Source organism: Heloderma suspectum, chromosome Z (genome assembly GCF_057233095.1).
Source record: "Heloderma suspectum isolate Gila_16-S chromosome Z, 16-S_ref, whole genome shotgun sequence".
NCBI lineage: Eukaryota > Metazoa > Chordata > Lepidosauria > Squamata > Helodermatidae > Heloderma > Heloderma suspectum.
This window is the reverse complement of record NC_139476.1, coordinates 17,049,786-17,073,254: the sequence shown is the minus strand read 5'-3', so window position 1 is coordinate 17,073,254 and position 23,469 is coordinate 17,049,786. Positions and strand designations below refer to the sequence as shown.

General features: G+C 51.1%; 1 protein-coding gene across 1 annotated transcript in view; it reads right to left on the bottom strand.

Annotated features, from left to right (window-relative positions):
- Positions 1–3,221: 3,221 nt before the first annotated feature.
- Positions 3,222–23,469, bottom strand: part of ISYNA1 (inositol-3-phosphate synthase 1) — a 26,733-nt gene continuing 6,485 nt past the window's right edge. Inside the window, exons 4-11 of the mRNA XM_084825780.1 lie at positions 20,084–20,213; positions 17,988–18,181; positions 13,988–14,137; positions 11,894–12,109; positions 10,451–10,615; positions 9,654–9,767; positions 8,769–8,986; positions 3,222–5,944 (exon numbers count right to left, since the gene is read on the bottom strand). Of these exons, the coding sequence (XP_084681906.1) occupies positions 5,737–5,944; positions 8,769–8,986; positions 9,654–9,767; positions 10,451–10,615; positions 11,894–12,109; positions 13,988–14,137; positions 17,988–18,181; positions 20,084–20,213 (1,395 nt within the window). The 3' untranslated portion in view covers positions 3,222–5,736. The remainder of the gene's footprint in view (positions 5,945–8,768; positions 8,987–9,653; positions 9,768–10,450; positions 10,616–11,893; positions 12,110–13,987; positions 14,138–17,987; positions 18,182–20,083; positions 20,214–23,469) is intronic.

Here is a 23,469-nt window from a genome sequence, read left to right as displayed (position 1 = left end):
TCTGGTGTTCTGGCTGACTAGTTTGGCGACCGGCGGGGCAGATGCAGTCTTGCAAGGGCATTTGCTTTAGCAGAGCGGCTCAGGTTTTGCAAAGCTCGTCTCGACCATTTGGCGCGGCTTTCTGGAAAGGTGGGCGAGGGTGATATGGGTAAGAATGATGGCAGAACGTGCCGGCTTCAAAGGGGGCAGGGGAGGCAGCGCGGGGCATTGTGACCGGTGGTCCAGGCCGCACTGCAGTCGGAGAAGGAAAAAAGAGGACCGGGGGATCCTTTGGACCAGGGCTGCCATCTGCAGGCAAGCGGCAGAACTGCAGGCCTTGCGGCCTCCGCCAACCAGGCGCCCTCAGGTGTTGGACTACAACTCCCAGCATCCTGGGGATGCTGGAATTTGTAGTCCAACACACCTGGAGGGCGCCCAGTTGGGGGAGGCCGCTGTATTGGGATAGCTTAACACAGCGCTCTCAAACCGGAGATGATGGGGGTTGCAGTCCAAGCCATCTTTAGGGCACCCCATTGGAAGCAGCTGGTTTAACTGCAGTTGTTCCTCTTCAAATCAGACCTTGATTCAAAACCATGAGAGCTAGTGTCTTGAGTTGGGTCTGACTCCATATAAGGCAACTTCTGAGGTTCCTCTTCAAATCAGCCCTTGATTCAAAGCCATGAGGACTAGTGTCTTCAGTCGCGTCTGACGCTGGATAAGGCAGCTTCCAGAAAAGCCCTGCTGGATTCACCTGTGGCATGAGCTGCAACTGGGAGGGCACATTCCCGAGCGCAGACCATCGTTCGGTGTGGCAGGCTCTAACCCGCAGGCGCGGGACCATCCCAGGAACGTAGCCCTCCAGAGTGTCGGTGTGAACGGGGCCCTCTGTTGCCAGGCTCCCACAGCTTGGCTCATCCCCGGCCGCTGCTCACCCGCACGCGAGTCTGGGTGATCCCACGTGTAGCAGCACAGACCATGAGTGTTGAACCTCGAGGCCCAAAACTGGCCCCTTTCCCCCGAAACCGCCGGGCTTTTGTGCAGCCCCCCCCCCCCCCGGCTCGCCTTCGATGCCTCTCCTGGGGCTTCATCACCAGCAGGAAGCGACAACATGCCGTATTTCCTTCGGTGGTCAAGGGAAAGGGGGCATGGCCAGAGGAAGGGCATGGTCACCTGGCACACCTGGAGAGGCCGGATTGGGACCCTAGGGGCGCTGGCCACGACCCTGGCCTGGGGTCTGTGTAATGCATGAACTGCTGTGTGGGCCGGAAGGGGCTCATGTGCTCCTTCCCAAAGTCACAGTGGCCACATGGAACCTCCCCCTGCAGCAGTAGTCTAACTGAGGACTGCTCCTGTTTCTGTGCCACCCTTTCCCCACGGAGCTCGCCCCGGTTTTATCCTCACAGCAACCCTGTCATGCAGATTGGGCAGAGAGGCAAAGGCAAGCTGGGCTCACAATCGCCAAGAGGGCTTGAAGGCTGAGCGTGGATTCGGATTCAGGTTGCTACTCCAACACAGCCTTTTCCAACTTGGGGCCCTCCAGATGCGTGGGACCGCAACTCCCAGCATCCACAGCCACCTTCCAGGTGCGTGGGACTGCAACTCCCAGCACCCCCAGTGTGGTTGGGGATAATGGGAGTTGCAGTCCAACACTTCTGGGGGCACCTGGTTGGGTCAGGCTGCTCTAACCACCAGGTGGGCGGGCCATTCCTGCCGCACACAGCACTCTTCTCCCTCTCCCACCCCACCAGGTGGCGTTGCCTTTTTAAGAGTGTGAGAAACGGTGGTGGGGAGAGAGAGGCGGCTCCTTCCTTGGAACAACCATCCAGAAATGGGGGGGCTCTCCCGGCGCGGTCTCCCCTCCTGGCAGAGGCAGCCTGGAGCTCTCTGCTCCTAGCCTGCGCAGATCCTTGATGGCGTGGCCTGAAGGGGCAGCTGGGCACTGCTCCTGCCGTGAGCGGCCTCAATCCCCAGCCGTCCTCCTCTCTAACAGCAGGTGTCGCGGCCGGAGCTTTCTCCACCCCGCCCCAGCCACGTACGCCAAATGTAGGGGCTCAGACAGACACGCTTGCTATAAGTGCCCCCGTCCGTGGAGATCTGTGCTGGGTACCCCCCTCCAAGCTGCCCCAACTTTGGAGCTGCCCATGTGCACTTTTCTCGGGCAGTCCCTGCCCCCATCGATAAAAAACACCCCTTCCTCCTCTCCCTATATGATGCATGGGCTCCTATCTGGGAATCAGGGCCATGGGGATGGGAGTCTGCCTGCCACTCATGTAAGCGGGCGCTGTTGGAAGGAAACTTCGGCTGGGCGAGCTTTGAAGAGGCACGGGCTGCTTGGAGGGGAGAGGCCGAGAGGGGGGATTGGATGATGGCAGCAGAGAGGCAGGGGGGCTGCGAGCAGTGTGGGGAGGATGGACACCCCCCCTGACCTACCCTCTGCCAGCATCACCTGGTGCCCTATGGCTGTGTTGGGACTACAACACCTAGCATCCCCCAGCCAGGGGCTGCCACGTTTGATCCTTCACCTGAAGGGTGGACTGCACTTCCGTTCAGCGCGAATTAAGAGCTTTCGATGGCAAAGCCCCATCGAAGAGGTGTGGAAACTGCTTCAGCTCAAGGGCTGAATTCCATTTCGGAGAAGCACTGAAGGGCTGCATTCGGGGGTGGGGGGGGGCAAAAATACCAGCACCTTTCAGCTTAAAGCTGAAAAGCATTTCATCCTTTTAAAATGGGGCAAAAACTGCAAATGCGAGCAAGGCACCAATTTGGGGCGTGAGGCGCTACGCCCCAGATTGAAGCCCAGCATTCTGTCTCCAGCAGCTGTGTCTCCCTGCAGTGGCTTGCAACCCAGCCGAGCACCAAAAGCTTTCTTCCTCACCCACTTCGGCGACTTTCCCAGCAGCAGGAGTTTTCATGCCTACAGAAGATACATTTCACCATCATAATGAGCACAACCCTTAACTGACAGCTGCAGCTTTTGGTAGCACAGTATTTGGAGAAGGGTTCAGGGCGAGGGATTTTTTTTTACCAGCTGTTCCAGGCGTGGAGAGCCCTGCAGAGCCTTATCAACTGAGGCAGTGGCAAGTTGGAGGGGGCACAGAGAGAGAGAGAGAGAGAGAGAGAGAGAGAGAAAGAACTGGTCCCCTCACCTTTGACGTGTTTCTCTTAGTGCCATAGATGGGGGAAAAATAGCCATCCCAGTCTCCGAACAGTGGACCTCGACCAAGACAAACGCACACAGATCGGACAACTCGGAGGTACGTTTTATTATTTCAAACTCAACGGGACATTCACAGGTTTCAAAGGAAGTTTCAAACGGGGACAGGAGAAAGGGACATGCTGATCATAGCAAACACTCTTTTCCAACAGCACAACAGGCGACTCTACACATGGACATCACCAGATGGTCAATATCGAAATCAGATTGATTATGTCCTTTGCAGCCAAAGATGGAGAAGCTCCATACAGTCAGTCAAAACAAGACCTGGAGCTGACTGTGGCTCAGATCAGGAGCTGCTTCTTGCAAAATTTCGGCTTAAATTGAAACACGTAGGGAAAACCACTAAACCATTCAGGTATGACCTAAATCATATCCCTGATGAATATACAGTGGAGGTGAGGAATAGATTTCAGGGATTAGACCTGATAGACAGAGTGCCTGAGGAACTATGGATGGAGGTCCGTAACATTGTTCAGGAGGCAGCAACGAAATCCATCCCAAAGAAAAAGAAATGCAAGAAAGCAAAGTGGCTGTCTGAGGAGGCTTTACAAGTCGCTGAGGAAAGAAGGGAAGCGGAAAGCAAGGGAGAAAGGGGAAGATACATCCAACTGAATGCAGAGTTCCAGAGAATAGCAAGGAGAGACAAGAAGGCCTTCTTAAATGAACAATGCAAAGAAATCGAGGAAAACAACAGAATGGGAAAGACTAGAGATCTCTTCAAGAAAATTGGAGATCTCAAGGGAACGTTTTGTGCAAAGACGGGCATGATAAAGGACAAAGAAGGCAGGGACCTAACAGAAGCAGATGAGATTAAGAAGAGGTGGAAAGAATACACAGAAGAACTATACAGGAAAGATCTGAATGTCCCCGATAGCCATGATAGTGCGGTCACTGAACTTGAGCCGGACATCCTCAAGAGTGAAGTCAAGTGGGCCTTAGGAAGTATTACTAACAACAAAGCTAGTGGAGATGACAGTCTTCCAGCTGAGCGATTTAAGATCCTAAAAGATGATGTTGTTAAAGGGCTACACTCAATATGCCAACAAATTTGGAACACTCAACAGTGGCCACAAGACTGCAAAAGGTCAGTTTACATTCCAGTTCAAAAGAAGGGCAATGCCAAAGAGTGCTCAAACTACCGTACAATTGCACTCATTTTACATGCCAGCAAAGTTATGCTCAAAATCCTACAAGCTAGGCTTCAGCAGCATATGAACCGAGAACTACCGGAAGTACAAGCAGGGTTTCGAAGAGGCAGAGGAACTAGAGATCAATTCGCCAACATTTGCTGCATCATGGAGAAAGCAAGAGAATTCCAGAAAACGTCTATTTCTGCTTCATTGACTATGCTAAAGCCTTTGATTGTGTGAATCACAACAAACTCCGGCAAATTCTTAAAGAGATGGGAGTACCAGACCACCTTACCTGTCTCCTGAGAAACCTGTACAAGGGCCAAGAAGCAACAGTAAGAACCAGACATGGAACAACCGATTGGTTCAAAATTGGGAAAGGAGTACGACAAGGCTGTATATTGTCGCCCTGCTTATTTAACTTATATGCAGAGTACATCATGAGAAACGCCGGGTTGGATGAATCACAGGTCGGAATTAAGATTGCCGGGAGAATTATCAACAACCTCAGATACGCAGACGATACCACCCTAATGGCAGAAAGCGAAGAGGATCTCAAGAGCCTCTTGTTGAGGATGAAAGAGGAGAGTGCAAAATCTGGTATGAAACTCAACATTAAAAAAACGAAGATCATGGCATCTGGCCCCATCACTCCCTGGCATATAGAAGGGGAAGAAATGGAAGCAGTGACAGATTTTACTTTCTTGGGCACCAAGATCACCGCAGACGGTGACTGTAGCCATGAAATTAAAAGACGCTTGCTCCTTGGGAGGAAAGCTATAGCAAACCTGGACAGCGTAGTAAGAAGCAGAGACATCACCTTGCCGACAAACGTCCACATAATCAAAGCTATGGTTTTCCCAGTAGCAATGTATGGCTGTGAGAGCTGGACTTTAAGGAAGGCTGAGCGCGAAGAATTGATGCTTGTGAACTGTGGTGCTGGAGAAGACTCTTACGAGTCCCCTGGACTGCAAGGAGGTCAAATCAGTCCATCCTCAAGGAAATCAACCCTGAGTGCTCATTGGAAGGACAGATCCTGAAGCTGAAGCTCAAATATTTTGGCCACCTAATGCGAAGAGAAAACTCCCTGGAAAAGACCCTGATGCTGGGAAAGACTGAAGGCAAAAGGAGAAGGGGACGGCAGAGGATGAGATGGCTGGATAGCATCACGGATGCAATGAATATGAACTTGAGCACGCTCCGGGAGAGAGCGCAGGACAGGAAGGCCTGGCGTGCTGTGGTCCATGGGGTCACGAAGAGTCGGACATGACTGAACGACTGAACAACAAAGTAGAAAAGGGAAGTACGTTGCTCTGTCTCAAAGATGTGACCCTCCCCTGCAACAAGCCAATAGCAAAGAAATCTTGTGTGGTGTGGTCTGGCCACCGGGCAATGACCCTCTGCGAACTTCTAGTTCTGCAGGCCAGCTAAATGGCTGGAGGTGCCAGGGTGGCCACTGCTCTCTGCGACAGGGCACACGAAGCCGTTCAAGTGGGGAGACGCCTTTGTGGGAGCAGCTGTCCTGGTGGGCGGGCAGAGGTGCTTGGCACACCCCCAAGGCCGCTGCGTCTTGTATTCCAGATGCATGTGGTTCTGGGGAGGGAGACCCACGCAGGCCCTGTGGAAGAGAAGCAAAAAAGAGCGTGATCAAGGGGGCTTGGAGCCCCATTCCCACACAGGGAGGTCAAGGGTCCCCGAACCCTCTGGAGCAGATTTGGAGGCTGTGCCAGGGGAGAAAAGAAGCGGAAGTCCCATTCCACAAGGGGCCTCCTTTCCTCCGACGGTTCCGGATCCAAGCCAATGTCTCTTAGTTGGGCGGGGGAAGGCAACAAAGAAGGACAAAGGGGGATAAAGCCACGAGACGGGTTTCTCTCATGCTCGGGGTACAGAAATGGGGGTCACCCTAGGAAATGAGAAGGGCAGGAGAGTGAGGTCGCCAGAAAGAAATGCAAATTATTGTATGGAGCTCAACTCATGCCCTTTTAGGGTTCAGACAGCCTTTCCTAGCCTCATGCCCTCCAGATGCCTTGGGACTACAACCCCCAGCAGCCCTGACCAGGCTAGCTAGTGCTGATGGGAGTTGAAGCCCAAAACATTTGGAGGGCACAAGATTGGAGAAGGCCGGGTTAAGACCAGCGAGCAGGGAACCTGCAGCCCTCCAACTACTGATGGACTACAACTCCCATTGGCCCCAGGCAACATGGTCAGGGATGATGGGAGTTGTAGTCCAACATCGGTTGTCAACCTCCTAGATGAGCCATCCCCCAACCCTATGCCCCCCAGACATGTTAGGACTACAGCAGGGGATCATGGGAGTTGTGGTCCAGCATGCAAGGAAGGCCCTGGATTGGAGCATGGATCAATTAGAGGCATGTGGGAGGATGGACGCTAGGCAGTGTAAGATTTGGAAGGGGGGTTTCATGTCTAATGGATTTGAGGAAGGGGTTCTAACGAGGGGTGGGAATTTGGAGAACCCCACGGGGAAACCGTGCACAGGGTTGCCATGGAAACCCAAATCTAGTCCTTCCAAGCCCAAGTCAGGAGGAGGCAGGGGTTGCTATGGTTACTTGCACATCTCCTTCTGACACAGAAGTGGAAGATGTGTGTGGCCATGGGGAGAGGGGCTCCATGCTGGCCAGAGTGTCCTCAAAAGATGCCCGTTTGCTCGCCAGCTGAGGGCCGCTGGGAGTCATACACACGCAACACCCTGCATAGGATGCCTAATTTGGCAACAGCCGCCTCCGAGTTTTCCTACCCCCCCCCCCCCCGGAAAGGTGAGCTAAACAAAAAACCACGCACACAGTTATGACATGATACACATGATGACTCGCACATGACACAGCCTTATTCCTGTCGCAGGTCAACAGTCCTGGTCTGTCTAGCCCAGAATGGATGCAGAGCCGCTCTCCAGGGTCCTGGTGGACGATCTGTCTTTTGTATCACGTGAGCACAAGAAAGCAGTGTCCAATACTCCCTAATGGGTTATGGGGGGGGGGAACAGCCTCCCCAACATCTGTCCACACATGTTTTAAGAGCAGCTGTACTGTAACGCAGCTCCCCGAGCTACCGGGCGCACCCCACACCCTGAAGGGTCACTTTTGGGTAAACACAGGTGTGAAGGTGATCCCAAAATTTGGCAAAGAACCTGGCACCTCTGAGGTGTGGTCACTTGTGGTGTCATGGCATCAGGGCTTGCAGGGTTGAAGCTCCAGGACTTTTTGCTTAGCAGGGATGCTGACATCTGCCACCCCCTGCAGAACCCTCTATTCTCTCTGAGCTTAGTTTTAGTCCTCACAATTGCTGGGGGTGTGGGGCTGGGGGGGGACGACATGCGTTTTTTCAGCCATTATATATCATTCCCCGTGGCCATGCAAAGCATTTTGGGGTGGCTCAGTCTTGGATGGGCAATTCAGACCCGTCAGCTTTACCAAAGACTTGCTCCTAGCAGAAGCAAACGTCCAGAACCAGTTTGTTGATACAGATCCATGCAGCAGCCTGCATATTTGGACTCTCCTTCACTTCGTGGCCATGGAGACTAGGGATGGATGGATTTTGTAAAATGGACTGTCAGGTGCCTTTCGTTCCATTGTCCCCTCACTGCTGGAATCAGATCTTTTCCAATTTCCTGAATTTGCGCAAATTCACACTCGCACAAATTCACACTTGCGGAAATGTGCAAATCCTCCCCCAAATATGCAAATCCTTCCCCAATGCACATTTTCACACTTTAGCTTATGGGGGAAATGCATTTTCAGCCGGTATTCTTTTATTTTAAATATTTTTCTATGACTACATTTGCATAAAATTCCAGAAAGTTAAAAACTGGTCTGGATGCCCACAGAATCCATGCGACTTGGGAAATCCGTGCTCATTAGATCCCACCGCAGATTTCTCCAGCATCCCTTATGGGGATGCCCGGGTACTATGCCACTGGTGGCTACCTGGGGCTGGGGTGAGAGGAGCTGGGCCTCAGCCCTGTTAGATTCACACAGAGAAAGAGTTTGGGAGCATGTCCCCCTCCAAGCAGAATTATTCTGTGCAAATGGCACATGAATCACAAAACCTGACCAGACTGTTAAAGCGGTGGAGCAGAGAGAGAGAGAGGCTGAGTTCACACAACATGACAAGCCTGAGCATGGGTTGTCGCTGAATTGTGGGTTGTTGTGTTGCGTGAACCCTGCCATGGCAACCAACTAGGGTTTGTTAACCACGAACAACCCACGGGAAGAACCCTGGGATTGTGAACTGTGGGTTGTTCGTGGTTAACAAACCCTGGTTGGTTGCCACAGCAGGGTTCACGCAACACAACAACCCATGATTCAGCAACAACCCATGGTCAACCAGGGCACAGGGAGAGAGAACATCAGTTGCCACAGATACACAAAAGCAAGCCATGATGGCCAAACTTGGGTTACCAAAATGGTGACAGCGGTGGCTGTTACCTGAACAGGTTCTCGATGGCAGCTCGCTGGCGAAACAGCGCGTTGACCACCGGGGCACCTTTGGGGACGAGCGGGGCCTTACACAGGAAGCTCAGCAGAGACAGGACGCTGTGCAGCGGCTGCAGTTCCCCCTCTCCTTCAACCGCCACCTGGATCCGTTGGCAGAGCTCAGCCAGAATCACCAAATCCAAAATGATGGGTGAGGCCAGCAAGGAATCCTGCGGAAGAAAGAGGCGCATCATTCCAGGGAAGGTCGCGCTAAGCCAGCCGCCTCCTTCCCAGGTGCCGGGATTCGCACCCGTTTCCTCGAGGTTCGGAAGTATCGAAGAACTCCGAACGTTCCGGCTGTCTCTTTAGAACCTTCAGCGTTTTAATCTTGTCAATATTTCCATTGTTACAGCGATAGTTTGCCGGGTGTTATGATTGTAAACCATCCCGAGAGCATCTGCCACTCAGGCAGTGTACACAGTTGATTAATTAGAGAAAAATAATAAAAATAAAATACATTTTAAAAATGCAATCAAATAAAGGCTAGCCAAAAAACGGGTGGCTGTTGTTCCTCCCCAACTCAACACTTCAAACTCCTGAGCAGGAACCACAGGTGGAAAAACACAAACTCTGTCCCATCCCATGATATGGGCTCCAGGGGTGGCCAGAAAGGAGGTCTCCAGATGTTTTGGACTTCAACTCCTAGCATTCTTGACCACTGGCCATGGTCTTGTGGGAGTTGAAGTCCAAGACAGCTGGAGACCTTCCTTCTCCCACATGCATCCCTCCCTCCCAGGCGCTTGTGGGAACTGAAGTCCAAAACACCTGGAGACCTTCTTTCTTGCTCCCTCCAGCCTTCGTGCATCCATCCCTTCTGCCCTGCGGTTCCTCACCCACCTCACATTTGTTGTGGATGACAATGGTGTTGGTGCCTCCCAACGCGATCTCAGATGTGTATTCGTCCAGAGCCCGCTTGCTGTCTCCAACGTACGGGACATACTTGATCACCACCTGTCCAGAGAGACAGCGGCGGTGTTGGTGAAAAAGCCACAGCTAAGGAACCAAATTCCTTGCAGCTGAAAGATTAGCCGCTCCCCAGCATACAGCTCAGAAAACTCACCCCAAATAGCGCTGTGCTGAAAATCTCTCCCATGTTTTTTTGGGGGGCCATTCTCACTTAATTTGATCGAAAAGAAATCGTGTTCACAAAGAAATTCAAAGGGGAAGAGGGTTTGGGGTTCTTGCGTTTACCTTACTTATGGGGTGGACGAGGAGGGTGTGTGAGTCTTTTATTATACAATCAGCTCTCTGGCAGCCGGCAGCTACCTTGGCTTCCCACACTTCAGTTAATTTTATATGGTGGACAATCTCCCTCTCTTCCCCCACAATGCTTCAGAACAATGCTAGGTATGGGACATTGTGGAGGATGTAAAATGGGGGCCAGGCCGCCAACACAGGCAGAGCAACCCCCTCCCCAAAAAAACCCATAGAAAAGGGGAAACGAGCTGTGCTTCAATCCCTGCCAATGATGAGCCTTACCTGTGAGAAATGGTTGGAGAATTTCTCCTCCCCCTGGAAAAATTGGGTGAAATGGTTCCCCTGATTTCTCATCCCACAAATAGTGGGGAGGATTTTGAGAGGCCGTTTGTGCACAGCTCTAACCCCAAGACCCCACCCCACCGCCTCTCACTCACGCAGTGGTCCGGATGCTCCCCGGGCCCATACAGCACGGGGTTCGACTGCACCATGTCGTCCACCACGTTGCTCTTGGAGATCTCCTTGGAGTGGAACTGGGCCGGCGCAGAGAGGTTCCGCCCATCGTTGTTGCCGAGGTGGTTGAAGCTGACAATGGAGACGGGCTACAGAGGGAGAGAAGGCAGCCGTCTGCTGGTGTTCTTTAAAAACACAAACACACAGAAACAAGGCTTCTAGTCCTTAAGAGTTTGGGGAAAACCTGGAGTTACATTGTGGAGAAGCGGGCAAAGGAAAGCTCCTGCAGCTTCACTGCACACATTTGGCAGGGCAGGCAACACGTGCACATATGCACCAAGACCGAAGGAGAGAGACACAGAGAGACAAGCTGCCTTGCCCCGATTCGGGAAGCGAGAACTGCCCTTCGGAACAGGTCGCACTGGTTCTGCCGCCCACGAGGTCAAGCTGCTGGGTGACCCTACGCCCCTTGCACGGAGACCTTGATGATGTGGCAGAGCAGAGCATAGGAACTTCCCTGGCCATCAGTACACATTTTGTTTCATCCCCTTTCGGAAATCCCGTTCCCCCCAGTTCCTTCGCCAGTTTTTCCGACATCTCTGAAGTTTGCTGGCCTAAAAACAGAGGCCAAGGCACACACACCTGCCTGCATCCCGGAGCTCTACCATTCCCTTCCCAAGGGATGCCAGCGCAAGCCCACTAGCTGTGCAAAGGGGTCACCAGCCGACGAGCTTGCGATCTGTGGCACGTGAAATCCATAGGAGGCTTAGGGCCCAACATGACACGCGTTTAGACAGAAAGAGTCCGACAACTCCCAGCCAGCAACGTTTAGGCAGAGAATGTCCTACAACTCCCAGCATGCCCCAGCCAGGATTGCACCCTCAGTAGCTTTTTTATTCCAGATCTTGAATTAACCTTCAGTCTGTATCGCAAAATATTACCGCAACGAAGACAGACAGAGAGGCAGAGCTGATGAGATTCCAACAAGCAGAAAGGAAGAGGCATGTGAAATGTCTCCTTTTATTCCAGGGGTGAGCAACACCCAGAGGTCAGTGAGGCACATTTCCCCAGCCCCTGTGCCCCACTGGGGGCTGTCCCCCTGCCTCACCGAAATTTGGTGGCAACAACAGGGAAAAAAAAGGCTCCTTCTCAAAGCGAGTGCTGATCCTGAATTTCAGTGCAAGACAGCAGGAAAGAAAGGGGCTGTTTGGCTTTAAAACAACCCCTTTTTGCCCCTGAATTTTGGAGGTGACGCTCAGCACTTCACTTTTTAAAGGAGGCTTGTTGGCATGGTGGCAGGGCACTGGGGGGCCACAAAGAAGGCCTGTAGGGCTGCCCTTCCTTTATTCCCGGGGGTTTCCCACTGCTGAGCCCCCTGGTACATCTGGGGATGTTCATGCCTCGGTCGTCCCACCTCTGCCACTGACCTTAATGCCAGAGCTGATGAGGAAGTCCACCAGCACCGACTTGAGCTTCGTCTGGCCTGACTTGAAATCGTCACCGGCGATGAAGACCCCCCGCTGGACGGCCAGCTCGACAGCCCCAGGCACAAAGGTGTTCTGTGGGGAGCCATTGATGTAGGCGCAGCCCTCAAGGATGCTGGCCACCGCGAAGAGCGTGGAAGGGGACACTTCCAAGCCACACTGCAGGGAGGGGACAGAAACAGAGGTGGGGGGAGTGCTAGCAGAGAGAGGTCCATCTCCTTGGTCATTCACACACACACCCCACCGCAACTCAGGAACACAGCAACCTGGGAATCCTAGGAAGCTGCCTTATACTGAGTCAGACCCTGGGTCCATCTAGGGTTTCAAGCAGATTTCCCAACCCTCCCTGGAGATGCTGCCAGGGATCAAACTGGGACCTTCTGCAGGCAAAGCAGGGGCTCTACCACTGCGCTATGCCCCCCTCCCCTTCATCTCTCTATTTAAACAGGAGTTCAATCAATACAGAAGACTTCAATCAATCAATAAAGAGGACGTCAATCAATAAAGTCCTTAAATAGGAGTTTAAACAGGACTGAACAGGACTTCATCTATCTCTTTAAAGCAGAGGCGTCAAACCTCTTTCGCCTGTCCATTTCAGAGGCGCTCTCAGGGCGAAGGCAAGGGGCCAAGACCCCCCACCAAATACCAGCGCCTTTTAGCTTAAAGCTCTCTGGAGGCTGGGCTTCAAAAGGTCGAAACCAGGGCCTGGCTGGCAATTTTTAACATCTGGCTGAAATTTATTTTTCCCCCCAGTTGGCCTAGCCCTGCTAATTCTTTATGATAGTTTTCAATCCACATGGTCCAATGAACTATATCAAAAGCTACAGTCCTATGGGCTTTCCCCCAACAACCTCATCCTGATTGGATACGAGGTGGCCAGGGGGCTACTTAGTCAACGTCTTGCCGACACAGACCATCAGCAGGACTTAGGATCAATCCCCAATCCCGGCCTCTATGCTGGAATGCTCTGGCCTTCTAATCCAACAAAATATCTTGTTACGCTCTCAGTTCAAAGATATCGTAGAGCCTTCACATTAGCCTGAGGTAACTCACTTCCCTTAGCTGTCCTTGAAGGCAGATACAGAAAAGTCCCTTATCATGAACCTAAGTCCCTTATCATGAACCTAACTGCCCATGTGGATCAGGGGCGATTGCAACAGTGTCCCATGTTCTCCTATATTGTTCTTTTTATCAGGATGCACATAAAAGCTTTATTGAACCATTTTTAGTTAAATTGCCAGGACGTCTAGACACATTTTGCATTTATTTACTTCTTTCTGATGCAAAAGCCCATGTCACTCTCAATGTTGCCAAATTCTGTGCAGAAGTAATTAAAATACACCAGGCCTTAATTTGAGGTTTATTATGTATAACTTATTCTATGTGCTCTTCCTTGGTTTAATAATTGTTATTTTCTATGGATTTTGTATAATGTTGTAAATCTGTTTTGTTGGTCAATTGACCGTGATAAATTATTACTAGCTTAAAGCTCCTACAGCCGGTAACAAAGCCATAGTCGGGGCATTTCCACCTCGTAAAAACTGCAGCCAAAGCGGAGAAACCACCCAACGACTGGAGCCTCTGGACTCCCAGCAGGCCTGACACTTGGCTTTGCAGTTCCATACATCCAGACGGCACCAGGTGGAAGGGGAGGGGGAAGCCAAGAAGAAGAACAGAACGGCAATGGCGAAACGGAGAGCGCGTCAGCGCGGCAAACTGTCTTCAAAGCTGTGTCACTCTTGCGAAGTGGGCATCCCGAGCTGCTCTGAGAAATGACATTTTTGTGGAGGTGCAGAGGATTCTTTGGGGGGAAGACCAACTCCCCTGCAGAACTGCCATTGCCCAGGGCATCCCTTGTCCGTCTGGGAGCGCCAGCAGCCCTGAAACCGCTTGAAACCGGTTTAGATTTGTGTTGCCAAAGTGCCCAGTGCTAAACCGTGACCTGCCCAACCAAAATCCCCTGCTACAGGCAAGAAGGAAGCTCGCTCAGGGAGAGTCAGGGTGGGATGAAGGGAAGGAAACACCTCAGTGCCTCACCTCAATGGCTTGGAGCAAGTTGTCGGCGGTGTCGTTCACTCCGGGCCGCACATCGCAAAAGCGCTCTGTGTTGGCCGTCCAGAGGACAATCACCTTGTCCACCCCGCTGGAGTTCTTGAAGTCTCGGATGTCCTGGCGGATCTGAGCCATCTTCAGGGTAGTGGGCGGCCAGTTTGGGGAGGAGGTGGAGAGAAGCAGGTAGGGAAAATGTCAGACTCCAAGCACAAACGGCAAAAGGGCATTTGGGCTTGTTGGAACTCAGCCCTGCGCACAAACATCAGCAAAGGAGGAAGGAAACCAACAATCAAGAACATGCCAGATTCTGAACCATGACAGTGAAGCCAAATTATCTAGAGCAGTGCTTTCCGAACAGTGATCCACAGAACCCTGGGGTTCCATGCAGCGTGACCAGGGGTTCCATGAGAAACTTGAGATACTGACTGCATTTCAGACACTGAGATACTGAGAACAGATACTGAGATACTGAGATATTTCAGATACTGAGAACTTGAGATACTGACTGCAAATGCAGATACTGACTGCATTTGCCCCTCTAAAATATGAAGCTACAGATGGGTCGACAACACATGGCTGTCACGAGGCCTCGCTGCCTTCTGCAAGCTGGAGCCAATGAGGGAGACAAAGCAACCACCCCCCTCCTCAGGCCAAGGGGGACGCACTTGAAAACACATGGCCCAATGAAAGCACAGCTTCTGCAGCCCAAGGTTGGCGTATGCAGCCAGAGCCAGGACCCCGGGTACAGACTCATAGAGAGCAGAGTCCAGAGACAACCAAACATACAAGGCTGACTCTGGCCCACGTGTGCTGGCTGTCTATAAGCTTCCAAGCTCAATTCAACGTGCTGGTTTTAACCTATGAAGCCCTACACAGCTCAGGACCACAACACCTGGAGGAATGCCTCGCTCGACATGACCCTACCTGCGGTCTACGCTTAGCACCTAAAGTCCTGCTCCGGGTGTCTCCTCTGAGGGAGGCTTGGAAGATGGCAATGAGGGAGAGGACCTTCTCAGTGCTGGCCCCCCAATTCTGGAATGAGCTCCCTTATGAGGCCTGCCTGGTGCCAATGTTATCTTTTCAGTACTAGGTTAAGTCCTATCTTTTTTCTCAGGCATCTGTCAGCACAGGATGAGGTTTTTAATCGGTCCTGGATCTGTCTGGTTAGGGTTGACTGCTCAAAGTTGTTTTTATATGTACGTGGACAGCCATCTGTCGGGGATGCTCTGACTTGGATTCCTGCATTGAGCAGGGGGTTGGACTCGATGGCCTTGTAGGCCCCTTCCAATCCTATGATTCTATGTGGCCTCCGTGTATACTGTTCATGTGTTTTATGTAACTGACTTTAAACTTTGCATACTGCATTTCAATGTTTTTCCATCTTTGAAAACAGCCCAGAGAGCTTCGCTATGGGGCAGTACAGAAATGCAGTAAATAATTATTCATCATAATAACTCTCAGTCTCTTCTGCAAGTAGCAACAAGCGGCAGAGGTGAGCATGTGCGCGCGACTGCTTCACTTTTGCATCCGAATTCTGTGTAGGTGACGGGAGACAGCCAGGTGAGTTCTTCCGACCCTAAGTAGCCAGCAGCCGCAGCCATAAGGAAGGGAAATTTTTCTTTTCTTTTTTTACAACCTGGGTGCACCCCTAGCTGCTGCAAATCCATTTTTAAGGCTGGGGTGCAGCTCTAGGCTTTGTGCATTAATTTTAGGGCTCTCAGCTCTGCAAATCCTTTTTTAAGGCTCAGGTAGAGATGTATGGGAATTCTTTTTGGGGGCAAAATCTTGACGGATTTTTCCAGTTCGGCCTGGAGGATTTCCTTTCACGGGTGTGGACTTGATCTCTAGTGAGTCAATCCCATAGATGGGTTCTGGGTTGTTTTTTTAATGGAGGCCATTTGCGCAAATTATTTCTTCTTTTCTTTCTTCGGTCTTTAAATTTGCACAGATGGGGTTGTAATTTTTTTTAAATTGGCGGTCTTGCACAAATGTGCAGGATTGCAAGTCCGCCTCTCTGCTATGTAGCCCCACAGAGGCATATCCCATTGTAAATATCCTTGTCAGTTTTATCCTCTCAACACACAACTTCGTTTAGCCCTGCAAATCCATATTCCCTAGGTGTCAAAAAACTTGTCAATTCATCCTCTACTTTAGTACTTCCAAAGTGCAGGGAGGGAAATTGACAAGTTCTTTGAAAAGTACCGAATATGGCTCTTCTGGGCTAAATGAAGTAGTGTGCAGAGAGGATAAAACTGACAAGGGTATTTAGAAGAGGGGAATTTGCTTTTGCGGGGCTCCGTGGTAGGCAGGCAGACCTGCAATTGTTCCCACATGTGCAAGATTGCCAATTAAAATATATTTTTTAAAAATTACGATGCTACTTGGACAACTTTATTGACCCAGAAAAAGAAGATTCAATTTACACAAATTGTCGCCATTAAAAAAACTCCAGAACTTGCGCGTTGGATTGACTCACTACAGATCAAGTTGATGCCAGTGGGGGGAAACGGAACAAAATCCGCCAGGACAGAACTGAAAAATCCATCAAGATTTTAGAAATAATATTTTTTAAAAAATTATGACCCCATTTGTGCAAATTTAAAGACTCCCCCCAAAATCCAATTTGGGCAATTTTTAAAAAATTAAATTCTCAACTTCAGGGAATGACAGTCCTTTTTAAAACAAAATTGTCCTCCCTACTTTTGAATGTGGGAACTATCTTTCTTTTTACTATTACACAGATGTTTTGTGACAGTTTCATACTTCTAATTTTTATTTTTAGGGTTGTACATCCAGGTAATTTTCCTTCATTCAACCCTTCATTGTTTGTCCTTTGTAAAATATAAAACATCCCAAACAAACCTAACTTTTGGAAAACAGGTCAGAAGTCGGGCACTCTTTGGAGCATTATATGCGTCAATGTCTCATGCAAATGTCATACAATGTCAATGTTATACAAATGTTATGCAATGTCTTATGCAAATAAGCTTAATTTCCCCCATTTGGCTTCAAAATTTCCCTGCCCTCTCTTTTCTCTGCCCTCTCTTTTATTCCCCAAGCTGGCACGTAGGGGTTCCATCCATATATTTCAAGCCCAAAAACATTCCATGCCAAATTAGCTTGGCAAACGCTCATCATTTCCTGGGGGCACTGTGAGTGCTTCGTGCATTTGGGGCGAGCTTTACAGCTGGAACAAAGTGTGCAATTTTAGAAAGGAGGACGCAAACAGGGGAGCACGCTGGTCAAAGTCTCCTCATAGCTTCAGCAAGCCGCTCTCTCTCTCTCTCTCTCTCTCTCTGCTTTCCCACATCTGAAATAGGGGGATAACAATACCAGCTTACGTTTCAGGGCTGTATATATCAGGGTGTTGAATCTCAGGCCCAGGCCAAATCCGGCCTATCCCAGGTGGACCAGATTTGGTTCAGCTGCCCTGCATACCAGGCTGTCACGTTCCTCTGTCCTCTCCCTTCACAATCAACACACTCCAGGAAACAAAGCTCCAGGCTACCACTACTTTATTAGTCAACAACTAGCTTCTTTACAAATGCAGATTCTAGGAAATTCTTACTGCATAGAACCAGCTCATCAACACATCTACGAATATCAACAGACAAAGTGGAAGTTAGAGAAGTTGCCGGCAGTCTGGCCATGAACTGGGACGCCCTCCCTTAACGGTGGCTCCCTCCTATGTCGGCTTCGGAGCGTCTGAGCCCTGCCTCTTAACTTTTCCCGCTTCGCTCACGCCCCTCACTCTCATCCAAAACCGGGGTTCTCATGGTGGAGGAAAGGGGAGCCGTTCAGGCTGGGCCATCTGTGTGTCAAGGTCTTGGGAAGAAAGTCTTGCCATAGCTCACTGGGGAGGCTGCCTCCCTTTGTTCTGGCTGTTCCCATTCTGATCCCAATTCTGAGCAGCCAGGTATCAACACATGCTCAGATTCATTCCTGACATGGGCAGCTTCTGATGCTGCACTTTCGGGGCACCCACCTGCTCAGCGTGCGACCCCGTCAGGACATTGTCCGCCCTCTCCTCCTGGTTGGCCGCAATGAACTCTGGGATGTAGATGGAAGGCCGGGGCACCAGGCCTTCCAGGTGTGGCCACAGCTGCTCCTGAAGTGGCCAGTCCAAGACCTCAGCCCTGCGCATGGCTCTGGCCAGGTTCAGGGAAGAAATGTCCCAGCCTGGGGGCGGAGGCAAAGAGAAGACACTTGGAAGAACCAACAGCGAAAATTACATTCTCGAAGGGCATGACTTCACGTTGCAGGAAGAAGCGCGTTGCCAGCTGCGTGTTGGGAAGCCGTGAAGATGGACACCTCAATGTCTCTTGCAGCTTGGGACAACCTTGGCCTGCCATGGGTCCTGACCCTTAGCAGAAGGCCCCAGGCTTACTAAAAGCGGTACTGAGCAACAAAAAAGAAGCAAAAATGTGTCACTTGGAGGGGCTGGGTGGCTGGAAAACAAGGGCTGGCCTTTTGTGGCCCTCCAAGTGTTTTGGCCAAGAACTCCTATCACCGTCCTGGCTGGGAATGACGGGAGTTGTAGTCCGAAACATTTGGAGGGCACCAGGGTAGAGAAGGCCAAATGATCCAAATCGCTATTCCGAGGGACTGAAGGTGGAAGAAGAGTCAACACAAAAGCAGCATCAAAAGCGACTGCTCATGGTTCCATAAACAAGACATTCCAAATCGGCCTACATTCCCCTGGCTTTTAGAAAGGACGTGAAGACAGCTCTTTTTAGTTTAGCCCAGTGGTGGGCCACTCGCAGCCCACCAGAGGTTTTTTGGCCTACAACTCCCATGCTGGCTAAGGCTGATGGGAGCTGCAGGCCAAAACATCTGGGAGGCCTAAGTGGCCAACCCCTTTGTTCCATCTTTTGAATTACACAGCTGTTTTAATGGTTTACTGTTTTTAATGTTCTTGGGCTGTTGTTTTTAACTGTGCAAAGGTTTTACTGTTTTAGGGCACAACCCCATGCATGTTTAGATGGTAAAAGCCCTACAGAATAAAGCTGGGAGTTGCTGGGCCTTTTTCTGTGTAAACATGCACAGAATTGCCCCTTTAAATGGTTTTAAATTGTTGTACACTGCTTGATGGCTTTTTATGAAATAGGTGTATGACTGTTCATAATAAATAACATAAATAGAAGGCTATCCCACTGTCTACTAGGGTAACACATCCAAAACTACTTCCAAAATTCTAAGTCCTGCCAATTTAAAAGGGAGACCTCCCCAGATTCTTTTCTTTCTTTCTTTCTCTCTCTCTCCTCTCTCTTTCTTTTCTCTCTCCCTCCTCCCTCATTCTTTCTTGCTCTCTCCCCCCTTTCTTTCTCCCCCCCTCTCTCTCCCCCTCTTGCTTTCTCTCTCCTCTTTCTCTCTCTCTCTCCCCCCTTTCTCTCTCTCCTTCCCTCTTTCTCTCTCCCTTTCTCCCTCTCTCTCTCCCCCTCACTCTTTCTTTCTCTCTCTCCCTCTTTCTTTCTCTCTCCCTCTTTCTCTCTCTCCCCCCTTTCTTTCTCTCTCTGTCTCTCTTTTAGAACTTATAAGCCACTTCACATCAAGAGATACCAGAGATGTGTACAACAAATTAAAATACAAAATATCAAAAAAATAGTGCAATAAAAACAGGAACACCAATAAGAGAGAGGAAGTGTGGTATAGGGGTTAGAGCATCGCACTGGGACTCGGCACACTCAGGTTCTAGTCTCCACTCGACCATGAAGGTCACTGGGTGTTTTGGGGCCAGTCCCTGACTCTCAGCCTAACCTACCTTGCAGGGTTGTTGTGAGGATAAAAATGGGGGCCACCTTGGGCTCCTTCCAAGAGGAAAAAATGGTGGGACATAAATGTAATGATAAAATAATGTTAAAAATTAAAAATATAAAACACAGGCTAGAGCATAGTCATTAGTGAGGAAAGAAAAGTTTTTGGCAAATGCCCAAAACGAACATCTTTTTCAGTCGGGCCACCAATTACAATGTGCAGCCTGGATTAGAAGGTAAGCAGGGCACCCCCCTCCGTCAACTACCCCACAACTGTACCCCAGTTGCCGTCCATCCTTTTTTTTTTGCACGCTTTCCCCCCCCCTACCGTCGAAGACAATGTCATTCGGATCGACCATGGGGAGCAGACGGTGGAAAGGGATGTAGACCTCGCCGGCGGGCCCAGTGCCGAGACACACGGTGGACGCTTGCAAGAGGGAGCCGTAGTAGTTGGCGCGCTGCAGGGCAGAAGGGGAGAGGTTTAGCATCGGAGCTGGGCGGTGATGCCACCAACAGCTACGCCCTGAGAACTTCCCCAGTGGCAGAGGAATCGGGGCAGTGGGGCGGGGGCAAGTGCTTCACGTGCTGAAGCTGGGGGGCTTCGATCTTCAGTTTAAAAGCATCGCATGTCGCGGGAACACCCCTCCTTCGCCCGAGGGGCGCCCCTGCCCAGAAGAGCCATCGCTGGTCAGACCGAGGTCATCCTTCGCCAAGCTGGATCCTGCCCACCCTAGACGTGTTGGACTACAAATCCCATCGCCCTCCAGCCAGCCTGACCGAGGGGAAACAGCAGACGTTGTAGCCCAACACATCTAGAGGTTTGCGAGCTCGGAGAAGGTCGGGAGACCAATGTTCCGGCATAGTTTTTGCCCCAATTCGGTAAGACGGGGGCGTGCAACCTTTTCCATCCTGAGGGCCACAGTGGATACCGGCCTGGGGGTGCGGACACATAAGCGCACACCTGCCAGCGATCCTGCTCCAGATCACTCCTTCCTCGTTGCTAGCAGCAGCAGGGAAAGAGATGAGGTTATCTGGCGAGGGTGTAGGGAGTACAGCTGAGGGGGCTGTTCAACACCAGCGGGAGGGGAGGGGCACCCTTGTGTGGGCAGGCTGTGCACCCCTGCACCCCAGTTTCCATCTTCTGTGATCTTGCAGTCTGAAACATCTGGTTTCGCCTAGCCCTGGTTGAAACGAACGCATTGGGAGGGCCCGTTGAGGGTCTCTGAACCGCTACAGTCTGTCTTGCGGGAAGCAAAATCCTGCACTCCAGCTCACGCACACAAGGAGATCTGTTCTGGCTGGGTCGGACCAAGGCAGCCCACCTTCTGGCACGGCCGTTGCAAGTATCCCAGCAACCATGAGCGGACCAGCAGGCATCCTCGACTCCCAATGGCCTACATTGGCTCTGCTGGCTAGCAATTATGGGAGTTGTATGCCAAAATATGTGGAAGGCCAGAAATGGCCCACCCTGAACTACTCCTGGCCTCGCCCTCTGCAAAAGTGCCAGAACTCTGACTTGGAGGCGTTTCGCTGGCCCGTCTCCAAGACTAGGCAATGAAAAACCCCGAGAGCTGCAAAATCCCCTGGGAACCAGTTTTTGTCTTTTCATTACTGAATTCATGCTGCCCTGGGAGGTTTTATACTGAAGGATGGCCTAGAAACGAAAAAGAAAAAAATGGAGGAAGCGAGGGAGAGGAGGGTGACTGTGGCCACATGCTGACAAATGAATAAGAATATCTCCTTTTTCATTTGTAAAAAGCAACATTTGCCAGCCTCAAGCAAGGAATAGATCAGAAAACAACAACAGAGCCTCGGTTTTAGAAGGAATGAGTTCCCCAACCTGGCACCCTACAGATGTTTGGGACTGCAACTCCCAGCCTTCCTGATCCTTGACCATGCTGGCTAGGGCTGATGGGAGCTGAAGTCAAAAATATCTAGCCAGGTTGGGGGAGGCTGTACTAGAAACAGAAAAGGTTCAGAGAGAGGGAAATATTTCCGACAAAAAGATTATGATCGTCTTTGTAAAATGTATTCCAGCCTACAAAGTCAAGGAGGGGAAGGGTCGAAGTTAGCTCAGCCACATGCAGAGAAGGAACTGGAACGGGATCCGAAACAGGTATTTGGCTCCCGAGAGATCTCTACTGCTTAACGTGCACAGCCGAGTGATGCCGGAAATCTCCCAGGAGAGTCTTGTGCTATGGGCTGGTTCATTTAGGGCAGGGGTGATGAATTTCTTTCAAGGATCAGAGAGAGGGAAATATTTCCGACAAAAAGATTACTTTGACTTGGATTCCTGCACTGAGCAGGGGGTTGGACTTGATGGTCTTACAGGCCCCTTCCAACCCTACTACGCTATGATTCTATGATTTTAATCGTCTTTGTAAAAGGTATTCCAGCCTGCAAAATCAAGGAGGGGAAGTTTCAAAGTTAGCTCAGCGATGTGCAGAAAAGGAACAGGAACTGGAGATCTCTGCTGCTTAACACGCAGCCGAGTGACACCGGAAATCTCCCGGGAGAGTCCTGTGTTACGGGCTGGTTCATTTGGGGCAGGGGTGCTGAATTTCTTGCAGTCGGAGGGCCGCATTCTGTTTTGGGGAAGCTCCCAGGGTCCCCATTCCAGTGGCAGGCGTGGCCAAAGGGGGCAGGGCAAAGGCAAAAGGGGCGTGGCCAAAGGAACCAGCCTATTTTAGCTTAAAACTTCTTCCTGCCACTAATTAAGCCTTAGGAGAGGCGTATCAATCTTTTAATACGTGGAAGGAACTGCACAAACGCCAGGAAACCACCCAATGAGTGGTGGGGGGAGGAAGGGGGCGTGACCATTTGGGGAGCCCTGGAGGGAGCGTTTGGGCCCCAAGGAGGGCCTGCAGGCATGAGTTTCTGAGTTTAGGAGGAAGATTTGTCCCTGCTCAAGTTCAAACGTTTACGCGAAGTAACACTGCCGGAAGGAGCTGTTCAGGGTCTGGTGTCGGGGCGGCAAAAGGGAGAAGCCCGCACCAGCCATGCCCCAAGATGTAGCTGACCTCTTCAGCAAAAGTGGTGCCTCAAAGCGGAGGGCCCCTGAGCCACGCAGGCCCTGAACACTGGGTGGGCAATGTGCGATACTTCGGATGTCAGCGGACTGCAGGGCCCATCAGCCATAGCCAGTATAGCCAACAGTGGGGAATGATGGGCATTGCAGTCCAAAAACCTCCAGAGGGAAACCTGCGACCCAGCCCTGCCTGAACACATCCTCCTCTAGAAAAGCAGTGAAGGCATGGGGACCCAAAGTGTTCTAGTAATCGGGGCCCAGAACTCCACAGAAGACAGTCTCCACAGCAAGGGAGCCCCACGTCCTTCAGATGGAGCACACCCCCAGAGTTGCCCTGTGCAGGGGCGGGGAACCCGTCCCCCTTGAGAAGTTATTAGGGCTCCCAACTCCCATCAGCCCCAGCCAGCAAGGCCAATGGGAGCTGGAGTCCATGAACCTCTGGCGGGCCACAGTTTCCCCAAGTAGCGCTTCTCCCAAGACCGTCCTTTCCCAAGGCTGATGGAAGTTGCAGGTGCATTTGACTACAACTCCCATCATCCCCAGACAGTCACAAATCCAGGAGGGGGCTTGAACTCCCCCCGCCCCAAACTTTCTCCTGGGCAACCACGCAGGCCTTCTCCCAGAACTCACAAGTTACTAGAAAAGCTCCCTGATAACATATGAAACATTTCAACCCTGCGTCGTTG